This window comes from Crinia signifera, chromosome 7, assembly GCF_055691185.1.
Source record: "Crinia signifera chromosome 7, ASM5569118v1, whole genome shotgun sequence".
In the NCBI taxonomy this organism is placed as follows: domain Eukaryota; kingdom Metazoa; phylum Chordata; class Amphibia; order Anura; family Myobatrachidae; genus Crinia; species Crinia signifera.
This window is the reverse complement of record NC_139223.1, coordinates 125,860,617-125,874,149: the sequence shown is the minus strand read 5'-3', so window position 1 is coordinate 125,874,149 and position 13,533 is coordinate 125,860,617. Positions and strand designations below refer to the sequence as shown.

Sequence of the window (13,533 nt, the reverse complement as noted above, 5' to 3'; positions counted from 1 at the left end):
GGCATGGTGTCTCTCACACACACACGGATAGGGGGTTGAACAGGGTCACACACACACATAGAGGGATGGGGGTAGTAGTAGTAGTATTAGTAGTAGTAGTAGTTTGTTTATTTATAAGGCGCCACAAAATGTCTGCAGCACCGTACATAGCAAACAAAAAAACATATTACAAGGTAACGTACAGGGTGTGTTGATAAAATAAAGCATAAATAGGGGTATAGCTGGTAGAACTAATATCAGCATCAGTTCTGAAGTAGGTGTGGAAATTGTCGAGGAGACTGAAGATGAAGTGGAGGAAGGGAAGAACAGGGTGAGTACGTGAGGAAGGAGGGCCCTGCTCATAAAAGTTAACAGACTAAAAGGTGGTGGGTAGACGAACGAAAAACAATAGGATAAGTAGGAACAGATGGGAATGGATGGAGGGGTAGGGTAGGCAGGATAGGAGGAGCGAAAGAGGTTAGGAGGAGGAGGGATAGGCTAGTCGGAAGAAGTGGGTTTTAGGTACAAGGTGTCACACACACAGGGATAGGGGTAAGAGGGGATCAGACACCAGGGTCACAGACACAGAGGAAGGGGATAGCAGGGTATAGTTGGTGGTACAGGGGTTCATATACCAGGGATGAGGGGGGTAGAGGGGTCACACACAGGGATAGCAGTGTACAGGAGGTCACACATGCAAAGGAACAGGGTACACACACAGAGGGGTTGGTGAGTACGGTGATCTCTGGGCACTCACCAATCCGCCAGTTGCCGGTTCCTGCCCTAGTGGATGGTAGGGCATGAAATACTGCCTGTTGGCACATGTCGGCTCAAAAAAAAACCTGGAACCCCATGTCGACCTAATGCTTGTGTTGACCTAATGACCCTGTTTTCCTAAGCCCATTTTCAGGTGTCAACCTAAGGCCATGTGGTTGACCCATGGTTGACCATGTGGTTGACCCTATAGATGTTGACCTTAGCTGTGTCGAACTAACGACTGTATACCCTTGAAATGGGTCAAAATAATCTGAATACTGATTAGTTCTTTTGAGTTAGTGTTGCACTTTATACGTAATAAACCTCTATATGTACTTGCAGGGCCATATATGACTCTTCAGACATCTTTACTGGATTTTGGTTTAATAAACCTGGGGGAGAAGGTTCTACGTACCCTAGAAATGACCAATTCCACAGATGTGCCAGCACGCTACCAGTTTAACATCGACACAAATGAAAGTGTTTTCTCATTTGATCATCCATATGGGACCCTGGGTCCACGGGAGACTCGGAGTGTGAAGATTATCTTCTCACCAGCTCATCCAATCCCACACTACCGGAGAGTGGCCTGCCTTATTCACCACCAGGTCAGAGAATGTTTAACGTTAAACAACATATACTTAATGTTATTTCCATTTATAAAGGTACTAGATTCAATTTCATATATAGATATATGTGTGTGTGTGTGTGTTTGTATAAAGCTGGCCATAAACAAGGCGATTTGCATGAGATTTGGGCTCTTTTCATGCAATTGTGGAACAATCACATGAAAAAGCATGTGATTGACAGCAGATCCGATGTGATGTGCGGTCTCGTGCACACCGGAGCATGCGAGTTGCTCCGGCTGCACTGCAAAGCCACACACCCCCCCCCCCCGCGCGCGCGCCTGCAAGATCATGCCTCTCTTTGCGGGCACATGCCTTCAGCTTGCAAAGGCCACTGCTTACCCATCACATACCACCTTATGATGATAACACAGACACTCAAAAAATTACCCAATTACAAAGTGACAATATAATCTACAGCCAAAAATGTATAACTGCATAGAAGAAATTAATAAGGCACATAATAAATATATAATATGCACTGGCCAAATACAGAGAAGATAAAACACTGTGCAGAAAAAAGGGACTCACAAAAAAAAAGTAATGCTAAGGGTTGGGTGAAATAAAATTCTTATACGAAAAATAGATTGTGTGTAAATGTGTTTGTGTGTTTTGTTGAAAATAAAGGAGGACAGAGAGAAAAGGCGACGTGTGCTAAGCCTTGAAATGTGAAAAAGTGGAGAGTGATAAAGTACCAACCAATCTGCTCCTAACTATTATTTTTTCAAAACACAATCTGTAACATATGACTTCCGGTGGGGTCGGGGGTGGTCGGAGAAGCGGAGAGGGGGAAAGGAGGTACCATGTGTGGGGAGAGGAGGCGAAGAATGAGGAGAGGTGACGGAGGAGACGGAGGGAAGCGGATGACCCCCAGTGCGGCCCCCCCCCCAGCGTGGAGACGGAGCGCTCCATCACCACATGGGGGAGAGGAGGCAGAGGAGAGAAGCGGATGACTCCCGTTCCCTGCGCCGTGTGGTGGGCCTCCATGCTACACCACCACCGCACGTGTACCCAGGTTGGCACGAAGGAAGCTGGGGGGGGCCCTGATACAGCAGCCACCCCTCCCCCCGGCCTGGAACAGGTGCCAAAGCAGGCGGCCCAGAGGACAACCCCTGCTGCTGCAGTGGGACAGCAAGATCCCCTGGCCGCACGAGCACCCAGCGTGCCCTGTTGTTGCAGGCTCCAACAACTCCTATGGACTCCAACTACTGGCCCACAGCCTCACTGACTGAATCTTCTGACTGTCGTGCGTGCTGGAACGTCCCCCTCCCCCCCAGCTTAGCTCCAGCCAGGGCCCTGACACGCTGCCCCCCTACAATCTAAGGCTCCATCCTGTAGTGTGCTGTAGGGGGGATGGCCTGTTGAGCCCTTCCTGGTGCTGCCTCTGAGCAGCAAATGACTGGCTAGGAACTGTGCCACTCAGCCATATGCACTTCTGTGTCTCCCCTGTCTCGTACACTGCCTAGCAACCTATAACTGTACTGCCTCTGCTTGTATTATTGCCTGCCTGGCTGCTGCGATGACCAGTTGCGCCGCGGATGGCTGCCTAGGCGCTGTGCAGCTCGGTGGGTATGTGTTCCCTGAGTGATAACTGTACTGTCTCATCTTGTATTGTTACCTGCCTGGCTGTGCAACGACCAGTGATGCCACTGAATTGGCTGCCTAGGCGCTGTACAGCTCAGCGGGTATGTGTTCCCTTTGTGATAATTGTACTGTCTCTATCGGCTGTTGCACAGCAATCCAACTCAATTTCCTAGTGTATGAAGTTTACCTGGCCAATAAAGCTGATTCTGATATTAGCCCCTAACTATCATGTTACAGGCTATGGGGCAGATATTTTAAGCCTGGTGAAGAGATAAAGTGGAATGTGATGACGCACCAGCCAAACAACTCCTAACTGACATTTTCTAAACATACTGTAGCTGATTGTGTGGTGCATTATCACCTTCTATTTTATCTCCACTCTTCACCAAACTTAATACATCTGTCCCCTTGTTTGAAAAATGACAGTTGGTAGATGGTTAGTTGGTACTTTATCACACTTTTCAAAGCTTAGTACATGTGGCCCAGAGAGAGGGAGAGAGATAAAAACACAGGGACAACATCTAGTAACTAATAATGGGGCAGATGTATTAAGCTTTGCGAAGAGATAAACTTGAGATAAAGTGGAGATAAATTGGAAAGAGATAACGCACCAGCCAATCAACTTCCAACTGTCATATTTCAAACACAGCTGATTGGCTGGTGCGTTATCTCCTTCCAATTTATCTCCACTTTATCTCAAGTTTATCTCTTCGCCAGGCTTAATACATCTGCCCCATAATCACATATCAGAAAAACTTGGTAGTTTGTTATTTAAGTTGAAGTGATGAAATAATATTGTTTTTCTAGGACCCTTTATTCCTGGATTTGATTGGCACTTGTCACACAGACGTGGTAAAACCTGTCACTGTGCTTCCAAAACACATCTCTGTTTACCGAACAAATATGACACGGGGTCTGACTGTGTACCCTCCGGATATCCTGGGCACCATGATCAAAGAAGGAAAGCTAGGCACAGACCCATCCGGAGCTCTCATTCAGCAAGAGCAGGTTTCTGTTTGTAATGAGAAATTTTCAGTACTTTGCTTAGAATTGTATGCAGTCCTAGATTAGATTGTGGCCCCTTCCCTACCAGAAATATGTTCAGCATGTACACTAATGCAACATACCGTAGGTCTGACTCTAAGCACAAGCACCTGTTTTCCTGTGGCACTCCCCTTCATATACCAATTTTCCCACATTACTAAAGGGGGTGGCGGCATCCGACATTGGAATCCCGATTGTTTAAATGCCCGACAGACGGGTTCCCGACTGACAGGGGCTATACTGGGCGAATAGAACCTGTGGGGAGTGAAGCGAGCCACCGAGCCCGCAGCAAGGCGAGCCCGCAAGGGGCTTCTTTGGTCTCGCCCCCCCTGTCAGAACACCGGTAGTCGGGATTCTGATGTCGGGATACTGACTGCCGCGATCCCGATTGTGGGAGCACCATACCACACCCACTAAATTTTGCCCAGCGTGTTAGGACCACGATGATGGAGAAAATAGCTAGGCTGACAATCGCTTAGTGCATACACACTGACCAAATTTCTCCCTTCTACTGATTTTTCCAGGGTGGATGGCTTTCCATAGCAGGACGCTATGGGAAGCCGTCCACCCCCATCGCTCATCTGCTGGTAATACCAACAGATGAGCGTCAGCGGCTGGTGATTATGCGGGAGTGCACACCAGCGCTCACTGCTCATGGCCCGGGCTTTTGAGCTGAGAGTAGATCAAACAGCAAAACTGAGTTACTTTGAGCCCAAAATCGCATAGTGTATATGGGCCTTTAAGCTTAATTGCTAATTTCACTGAAATAATATGAATAAAGTGTTTAAGAATGAACAGACATAGGAAATGTGTGTTATTTATTGGTCTGGTCTGACACTTTTATTATTTGTTCAAACTTGATTGGCTGTACTGGTAGTAGATGTTATAACATAAGTACTTTGTCCTGCAATTATTTTTCTGCCATTATTTAATACCAATGTTTTAAGGAAAGGGACTGTGTTAAAACTCCTTCATAGATTCAGCATGGTTATGTTTATATCCTGAAGTAACTTAATTTGTTGATTCCAGGATGCAGTCAACTCACCTTATACCACCAGTGATCCTGCATCTGAATTCTTTGATGAGTTAAACCATGAGGTCTCCACATTGTCATCACATATTACAGCCAGCATCAGAGACTTTCATTTTGGTCAGTGCAAAGGACACTCTCCAGAACCTCTTCCCCTGTCCCTGACCAATCACACAAAGGGAAAGGTGACAGTTGTGTGGACCTGCAAACCTCACAGCCCATTCCGAATTACCCCAGAGTGCACTGAGATCCCTCCACTGAAATCCACAGCTTTTAGAGTAGTCTTCCAGCCCTCACAGACTAATACCTTGTATGCAGCAGAATTGGAAGGTTTTGTCTTTTACAAGGTAAGCAGACGTTAAAGAGAAACAAACTCCAATGAATAACGTACACCAGTGGTTCCCAAACTGTGTGCCTAGGCTCCCTGGGGTGCCTCAGGACACTTGCAGGGGTGCCTTGGATTAGTGGTCTAGAGGCAATTGAAATTATTTATGGTCATTGTAAAAGGCAAAAACATTGCTGGTGGGCTGCCAATAATAAAATATGTGGACAAACAGAAGCTAATCCTGTCCCTCACCCATAAATTAACCCATGTATGACATACAAATCAATTTACAGAATAAGAAACTTTTGAACTAGGGGTGCCGTGAAAAAAAATTCTGATGCTCTAGGGTGCCGTGATTTTAAAAAGTTTGGGAACCACTGACGTACACTATTAATGCGGTATACTATTAATATTTTTTTAATTTTCCTAAATCCATGGAAAACTTGCAGAAAGGAATATTAATGGCATAAATAAATATGTTTCAATGAATATGTGAGTACGGGCCGTTTCAATGAATATGTGAGTACGGGCCGTTTCAATGAATATTTGAGTACAGGCCTGATTCAGTTTCTGATGAGCCTTGAAACTGTGGAGGTTATTCTGGTTATTCTCAGCTTTGGGGGTCATTCAAACGCCGCACTACCGGTGACCCCCCCTCGCATGCCGAATATCAGCGCACTCATGGGACAAAATCTTTCGATGGTTGCCGACCATCTAATGATTTTTCAAGTGCTCACAGACCTAAGACACCTCTGTGGTGTCTTAGGTCTGCGGGCACCCTGTAGGGAAGCGGACGGGCAGCTGACGTCAGCAGCCCACCCCTCGCACTTGCGTCACGGATGCATTAGCATGGGAACGCCCTGCTTTTTCATGGGAACACCCATGAAACGCTGGGCGTTCCCATGGGTGCGTCTCTTCGCTGGTCACCTTAAGGCGATAAGGCACCAGCCAATCAACTCCCAACTGTCATTTTCAAACAGTTGATTGGCTGGTGCGTTATCTCCTTTCATTTTATCTCCAGTTTATCTCTTCTCCAGGCTTAATACATCTGTCCCATTATGTGCTGCCAAAAGGTCGACACAATCTTAGGGGTGACATAGGCAAGGTGAACAGTCAAAAGGTCGACATGAGTTTTTCAAGATGTTTTGGTGCATATGTAATCGTACATCAACATGGACACTGTATATATGTACCATATCCCCTCGCATGGCTAGCTTCGGGCACGGTGCTTTGCTGCACTTGGCACACTATTATATTCCCACGTTAACATTGCCAAAATGTTGAGATTGTGAATGAGGACAGTCAGCAGATCTACAATGGATTGCAGTAAATGCCATTGTAACCTTAATTGCAGCCTAACTCTAAAATCATGTAGACTGTCACAGTTTTAAATTCTGGCAAAGATGACATCACGGTAGCCATATTCTGTTTGTCAAAATAGTGACTGCATATCGGCACAACAACCGTTAGTCATAAGCACAATTAAAAAAACATGTATCAACCATACTTATAAATGATATCTGGATTTGCTTTGTACTTGATCAGTCTACAATTTTGAAACTAGAATCAGAAATCAGAAATCAGAAACTGTGCATTTTCATTCTTCATCTGTAACTTGAAAATGAGTCTTTTATTCACAGGTTCTGCGGGATTATCGTAATGTTGAGGACACCACTGTTTGTCCCCCATGGTGCATAACACTACGAACAACGGGACACACATTTGAGTTAGGGCAGCAACACTTTGTACCAAGCTGTGTTCTAGATTCCCCACGTATGGTAAGGCCTGTAAATAGCACGAGTATCCACTTCTATAAAACACATGAATGGTAACATTGCACCATCTTTTATAGGTGTTTCCACCAGTAAACCACAATGGTTACACACATCGCAGTTTACTTCTGCAGAACACAGGTCCTACAATAATGACCTATGTCATAGACAGAAAAAGCTGCCCTAAAGTTGAAGTGAGTCCACCATCGGGCTACCTGGAACCTGGATCCCATCAGGTTCTGCTTGTGAGGACCCACCCGAGTGAAACCGGACTGATTAGGAACACTCTGTCATTGCAGCTGAATTGCAGTTCGGACTTTGTGCAGGTGAGTTTTCTTTCCATTGATAGAAGCTCTAGAACAGGAATGTCCAAACTATGGCCCTCCAGCTGTTGTGAAACTACAAGTCCCATCATGCATTGCCACAGTTTTGCTATTAGGGAATGCTAAAACTATGGCAAGACATGCTGGGATGTGTAGTTTCACAACATCTGGAGGGCCGCAGTTTGGACATGCCTGTTCTAGAACAGTGGTTCCCAACCTTGGTCCTCAAGTACCCCCTCAAGTACACACAGAATCACAAGTGACATAATTAGCTCCACCTGTGGATCTATTAAAATGTGTTTAATAATGACTGCACCTGCCGGGTGACCTGGAAAACGTGCACTGTTGGGGGTACTTGAAGACCAGGGTTGGGAACCACTGATCTAAAAACATAAACAAGGAGCATCTGAAAAGGGCAACATGAAGACAATCACATACTATTTGTACCAGCCATCCACATCACTGTGTATAATGGGAATTAACTCTTTCTACTACTGATCTCTTCTTTGGGATTTCACCTGATTCATGTGGTTTACACACAACTTTATTGTTTTCAGATCAGCACATGCACAGGATCTCTACTGCACATGTGCCAATCTCCATCTCTGATCTTGTTTCAAGTGATGTTGGGGGATGAAGTGCGAGCAAACATGGACCATTTGACATAATAGAGGCTTGTCATCCCTGTTTTGTAGTTGTGCCAAGGCCAGGGTCCTCCCACAATGCAGATTTCCTGGCTCTGGAAGTGTGGAAACCATGGTCATATGGCCGATATTCATGCAAGTGATCTGATGGCTGTGTTGAGCATTGTAGTGAATCAAACAAGCATGCAGCAGGCATCTATTAATATAAGACTCCTCCTGTAGTATTAACATAATTTCTGCACCTTCCCTGTAGCACTCCAATTGGGGATTTAGATGTTACAGCACTTTGCGGTTCAAACAGAACCAATAAGGGCTGACTAGACATGGTGGGAATTTCAGTACTATAGTGGCTGGAGAGCCACAGGTTGCTTAAGCCTCTTATATCAATAAAACAGATTCTGGGGCTCACATGTAACTAGAATATTGAACGCTGACTGGATGGCTAAGGGGTTCTTATCCGCTGTGAAATTCTATGTTTTTATGTTTAAGAATGAGTAACAGAATCTAGTAATGAGCACCCTGGTCCTGGAGAGACTGAAGCGTTTCTTCAGCTAACATTCTGATTTAGTCGAAGCAATGAAATAACTTGAAGTTTTTGTTTAATATAATGTCATGTGCATACATGTATAGATTATGTTTAATGGTTAGGGTCCTATCAATATATAGATTTCTAAAATAATTATTCATCTTTCTCCATTTGAATTGAGTGTCATTGTCTTGGCAGGAGTTTGTTCTCTTCTGTCGTGCTGAGACCCCTCAATTGCATTTAGAGGGGGAAGGAAAACTGTTCTTCAAGCCAACATGCATTGGGACCGAGTCTGAGCATAGCTATTCTCTGAGAAATTGCTCCAGAGTTCCTGTGCACTTCAAATGGAAGATCCAGCCAGCAGATTTGCCCTTTATTACAGTTAGTCCCAGCTGTGGAATTATCAAACCGAATGAAACCTTGGTAAGTGGCCATAGAAGATAAATATAAACTGGGCTTTATGTGGCAAACAGTGTCGGTTAAATGTCCTGATACAGACCTAGTTGTAGTTTGCCAATTCCTTGCTAAATACAACTCCTGGGCACTTTGCTAAAGTGCGAGCGCCTTGCTACACAGTGATCATTCGCAGCCTAGCTGCAGAGCCAGACGAAGGCCAGCCATGTCCTTGGTCACATCGGCTGCATGTGATGTCATGCAGCTGCCACAGCCACCTCCCCTGAGTTTCCCAGACTCGCCTGCGTTTTCTGGACAGCTCCCACAAAAGGCCTGTCCCACCTCCGCAACTGCTTGTCACCAACCCATTGCCGATTGGTTTTGATCACAGTTTCAGTGCTTATGCATGTGCGCTATGGCGTGTGTACATATGCAGAAGTCGGAAAGTCGCCAAGTAGTGGTTCCGGTACTTCTGAGGACACTTCTGAATTGGGCCCTAAACACTGTGGAAGCCCGTTGGCAGTTTAAATCTTGGAGCCCCCCTCACAAAAATCTAGGGGCCTCCCTCGTGTATTATCTCCGAAAATGTTTTTAATTTTACCAACCAAATGTCTATGATCTGGAAAATGTAATATGAATATGATCTCTATAGTTTATACTTTATATACTTTAAGTTGTTAATGTACATTACATTAATACAGTATTTTTTTGCTATAGTCTTTAATCTAAAGTTGTTGTTTTTTAAGTTTTTTGCCTTTGGAAACAATTTAAGAAAACTTGATTGTAATTTTCAGTTGTTGCGGGGCTCTAATCTGCCTCTTTGGCAATATGGCACTGGTGCCAATAATAAGTGATAAAGCTCAGTAACAAGTTGTATGATGCTGGTTACACACTGCACGTACTATTACCCTGTCTGCTGCTTTACTTATGTTTACAGAATTTGGTAAGTTAATATAAGGATCACACAAGCTGTATAAATGATCAGACTGGTGATATACCTTCTACTGGTGTTGTGCAAACATATACATGCAATATAAGCAACAGAAGATTTATGTAATCAACCTATGAGACAATGGTCACCAGCCGTACACAGAAGCCACACATTTTTTGTTGTAACACTACAGAACTAAGAAAATACAGTGGATAAAAAGTTTATAATTCACTTTGGCGTTAAATCATTTGTTATTCAAATGTGTTAAATGAGATAAGTTTAACAAATAAGAAATTGTACAATACATAACTAATGTGATCCCCTAATCGGTATGTTTGCATATATATGTACTGGAGAAACCTACTTCCGTGCCTTCTGTAGTAGTCCACAGTGGAATAAGTACTAGAAATAGTACAGTAACTAAAGCTATGGATATGTATATTAGGGCTGCAGGCAGTGACTCTGAAAAGTGAAAATAGTTATACAGGTTGAGTATCCCGTATCCAAAATGCTCGGGACCAGGAGAATTTTGGATAACGGATTATTCCGTATTTCGGAATATTTTTATATTTCAATGATGTATTTTGAAGTATCTTGCATTTATGCTGTATAAACACATAATATACACACAAATATATTTTATTACCACATAAAATACACACAAATATATTTTATTTGTTCAAAAAACAAGGTTTCAAAACGTGAAACAAAATGTGTGTACTATCTCAGCACTGAATTTGAATGCCAAGCAATCATTTTCTTGTACATATATAGTGCCAGTTACATATCATGTCCTCAGTGATGCTGTAACAAATGTCCCCAGTGAGTTTTTAGCAAAAAAAAAAAATTTTTTCACTTTCTGGAATGTCCGTATTTCGGAATAATTCGGATAACGGATATTCGGATACGGGATACTCGACCTGTATTTGTCTTTGGCAGGCCCAGACTTGGTCATTTGTTCCTCAAGAAGAAAGATCCTACTCTATGAAAGCTGCTGTAGTGTCATGGTGTGCCGATGGAGGCTCTGAACCCACGCCAAGAAACCGCTACATCTTGCGTATTACTGGAGAGGGATGCAAAGGATCTTTGTCAGTAAGTCAGAGACAGCGTGAAGAGTACACACACGCACACACACACACACACACACACACACACACACATATATATATATATATATATATATATATATATATATATATATAGCGTATAGGAAGAAGCGTCACTCCAGGTACTAGTTCAATAGTAGTTTTACTGTTAGTCTACAGTGTTTCGGGCCGGAGCCCGTCTTCAGGACATAAACAGTGTGATACAAATGCTACAGATGTTAAATAGCTTACGAGGTCCCTGCGTTGGCGTCGCCATTCCGCCCCCTCCTTGGCGTCAGATCCTACTTCCGGGTTGTCATAGCCGGAAGTGACGCGGCGCCCTTACCGGAGGCCTCATGCGTGCGCCTCACTGACTGTCTGCCAGTAGTTCTTTCTGGCATCTGAAAACCAACAAAATACTTTATCAAACTCGTTATAGTTGGTGTCTATATTATGGTGTGATGTTATCATGTTACCTTGCTCCCAAGTAAAAAACTCTTTTGTGCATTTATTAAAATATTAATTTGTGACTGACTGATTGATATGTGATGCGTCTTAAAAGAGGTGTAAAGTGGCCAGGTCGCCACTAGATGGTGCTCATGTTGCTTGTATTAATTTTCACTTACAACCTTATTGCTCTCATCTACGTGATTAACCTGTTGTGTTGATCTATTTAAGTGTGCTCGTGTCTTTTAAGAAAAATTGTCTCTAAGCAATTTAAGTAATAGGGATAGGTCTATTTAAATATATGAGTGTTTATTGTACATAGTGTGCCTGTGTCTCTGTCATTGGATTATCACCAATACGAGAGGATCAAAGCCTGTTGCATGTTTTGGTACTTGTTTCCTAGCACGGCCACAATCGGGATCGGTCGCGGCTCTTATTTAGTGCACTTTAAGGGCCGCGATCACCCCCGACGGACGCGATTCTCTTGATTTTTGCTAATCCTGTGTATCGTGTACCATGCTTCAATTACCGCGACACGACCGACGCGATAATTGAAGATTTTCCTGAAATCGGATGGATTACCAGATATCGGTCCCATCGGGAGCACTAAATGACAGGATTTATTGTCCCCGACGCGACCGACGCGATAATTGAAGAATTCAACGATATCGGGGGTTTTACCATATATCGGTCCCATCGGGAGCACTAAATGTCAGTATTCAATGCTCCCGACGCGACCGACGCGATTTTTTTATCAAAAGCAGCCATTTTATGGTTTTACATGGCTGCTTCCAATACAACCCCACATTTACACCCACATTTACAAGTTGCACCCTATTTTTAACTCCACCTCAACTATCGGTCCCATCGGGAGCACTGAATGTCAGTATTCAATGCCACTGACATGAGCGACGACATTTTTTTTATTGAAAGCACCCATTTTATGGTTTTACATGGCTGCTTCCAATTGAACCCCACATTTACACCCACAATTACAGTTTACACCCTATTTATAACTAAACCTGAACTATCGGTCCCATTGGGAGCACTGAATGTCTGTATTCAATACCCCTGACGCGAGCGATTAAATGTTTTTTATTGCAAGCACCCATTTACAATTTACACACTATTTCAAACTACACCTGAACTATCGTTCCCATCGGGAGCACTGAATGTCATTATTCAATGGCCCTGATGCGAGCGACGCAAATTTAAACACTCATTTACACCCGAAATAATAAATAACACGACACATGATAATATATTTCAACACTTTTATTGAAAAGTTTTTTTTTTTACCTTTATTTTTTTTAAACGTATTTAAAAATTTATTATTTTTTTCCTTTATTTTTTTTTTAATGAAACATATTTTATTACATTACATAGAAAACAATCAATAAATAAAAATATTATGTTTTTTTTTCTTTTTGCTTTTTTGTTTTTTTTTGTCTTTTTTTAATTTTTTATTTTTTAACAATTTAAATGTCATTTTGGAAATATTTTTTGACATTTTTCTTTTTGTTCATTTTTTTTCATTTTTAAACAATAGGAATGTCATTACACTTGAGACACACAAAATACAAAATCAGAAGAAGTTGATCGATCAGTACAAAGAGAATAGATGCCTGGCTATCACAACCAGGCAAATTGAAATGAGGCGTGGGAAGATCACGGCACACTACAAAACAGTGCCCACTAATGCAAACAATCACATGAATCCGAAAGAAGTTACAAATATGCAGAACAGTGGTTAGTGAAGGAGCAAAACTAGTACAGCCATCGCAAAATTCAGGAAGACCGCACTGCAACGTTCACCAACCAAAATTGTAGTACATGACTAAAAACTCATTATTGTAGAGTACTCAGAAAGGAAGAGAAACAAGAACATTGCTGCCAAATTATAAATTAAAAGTCAAATTAGCAGAATTAGCCAAATTAATAATTGGAATAACGCTCTTCGCCTGGGGTGGGGGGCTGCACATTCCGCAATGCGGAGTACACAGCACCAGGCAAAGTCGAGGGATCAGTGGGAGGTGGCATAGGGGGTCCCGGCGCATAGTAAGGGGCA

General features: G+C 43.0%; 1 protein-coding gene across 1 annotated transcript in view; it reads left to right on the top strand.

Moving 5' to 3' along the window:
- The window catches only part of CFAP65 (cilia and flagella associated protein 65), a 97,385-nt gene that overhangs the window by 20,468 nt on the left and 63,384 nt on the right, over positions 1–13,533 (top strand). Inside the window, exons 9-15 of the mRNA XM_083153732.1 lie at positions 1,078–1,343; positions 3,753–3,953; positions 5,019–5,366; positions 6,985–7,122; positions 7,197–7,442; positions 8,808–9,032; positions 10,873–11,025. Coding sequence (XP_083009858.1) covers positions 1,078–1,343; positions 3,753–3,953; positions 5,019–5,366; positions 6,985–7,122; positions 7,197–7,442; positions 8,808–9,032; positions 10,873–11,025 — 1,577 coding nt within the window. The remainder of the gene's footprint in view (positions 1–1,077; positions 1,344–3,752; positions 3,954–5,018; positions 5,367–6,984; positions 7,123–7,196; positions 7,443–8,807; positions 9,033–10,872; positions 11,026–13,533) is intronic.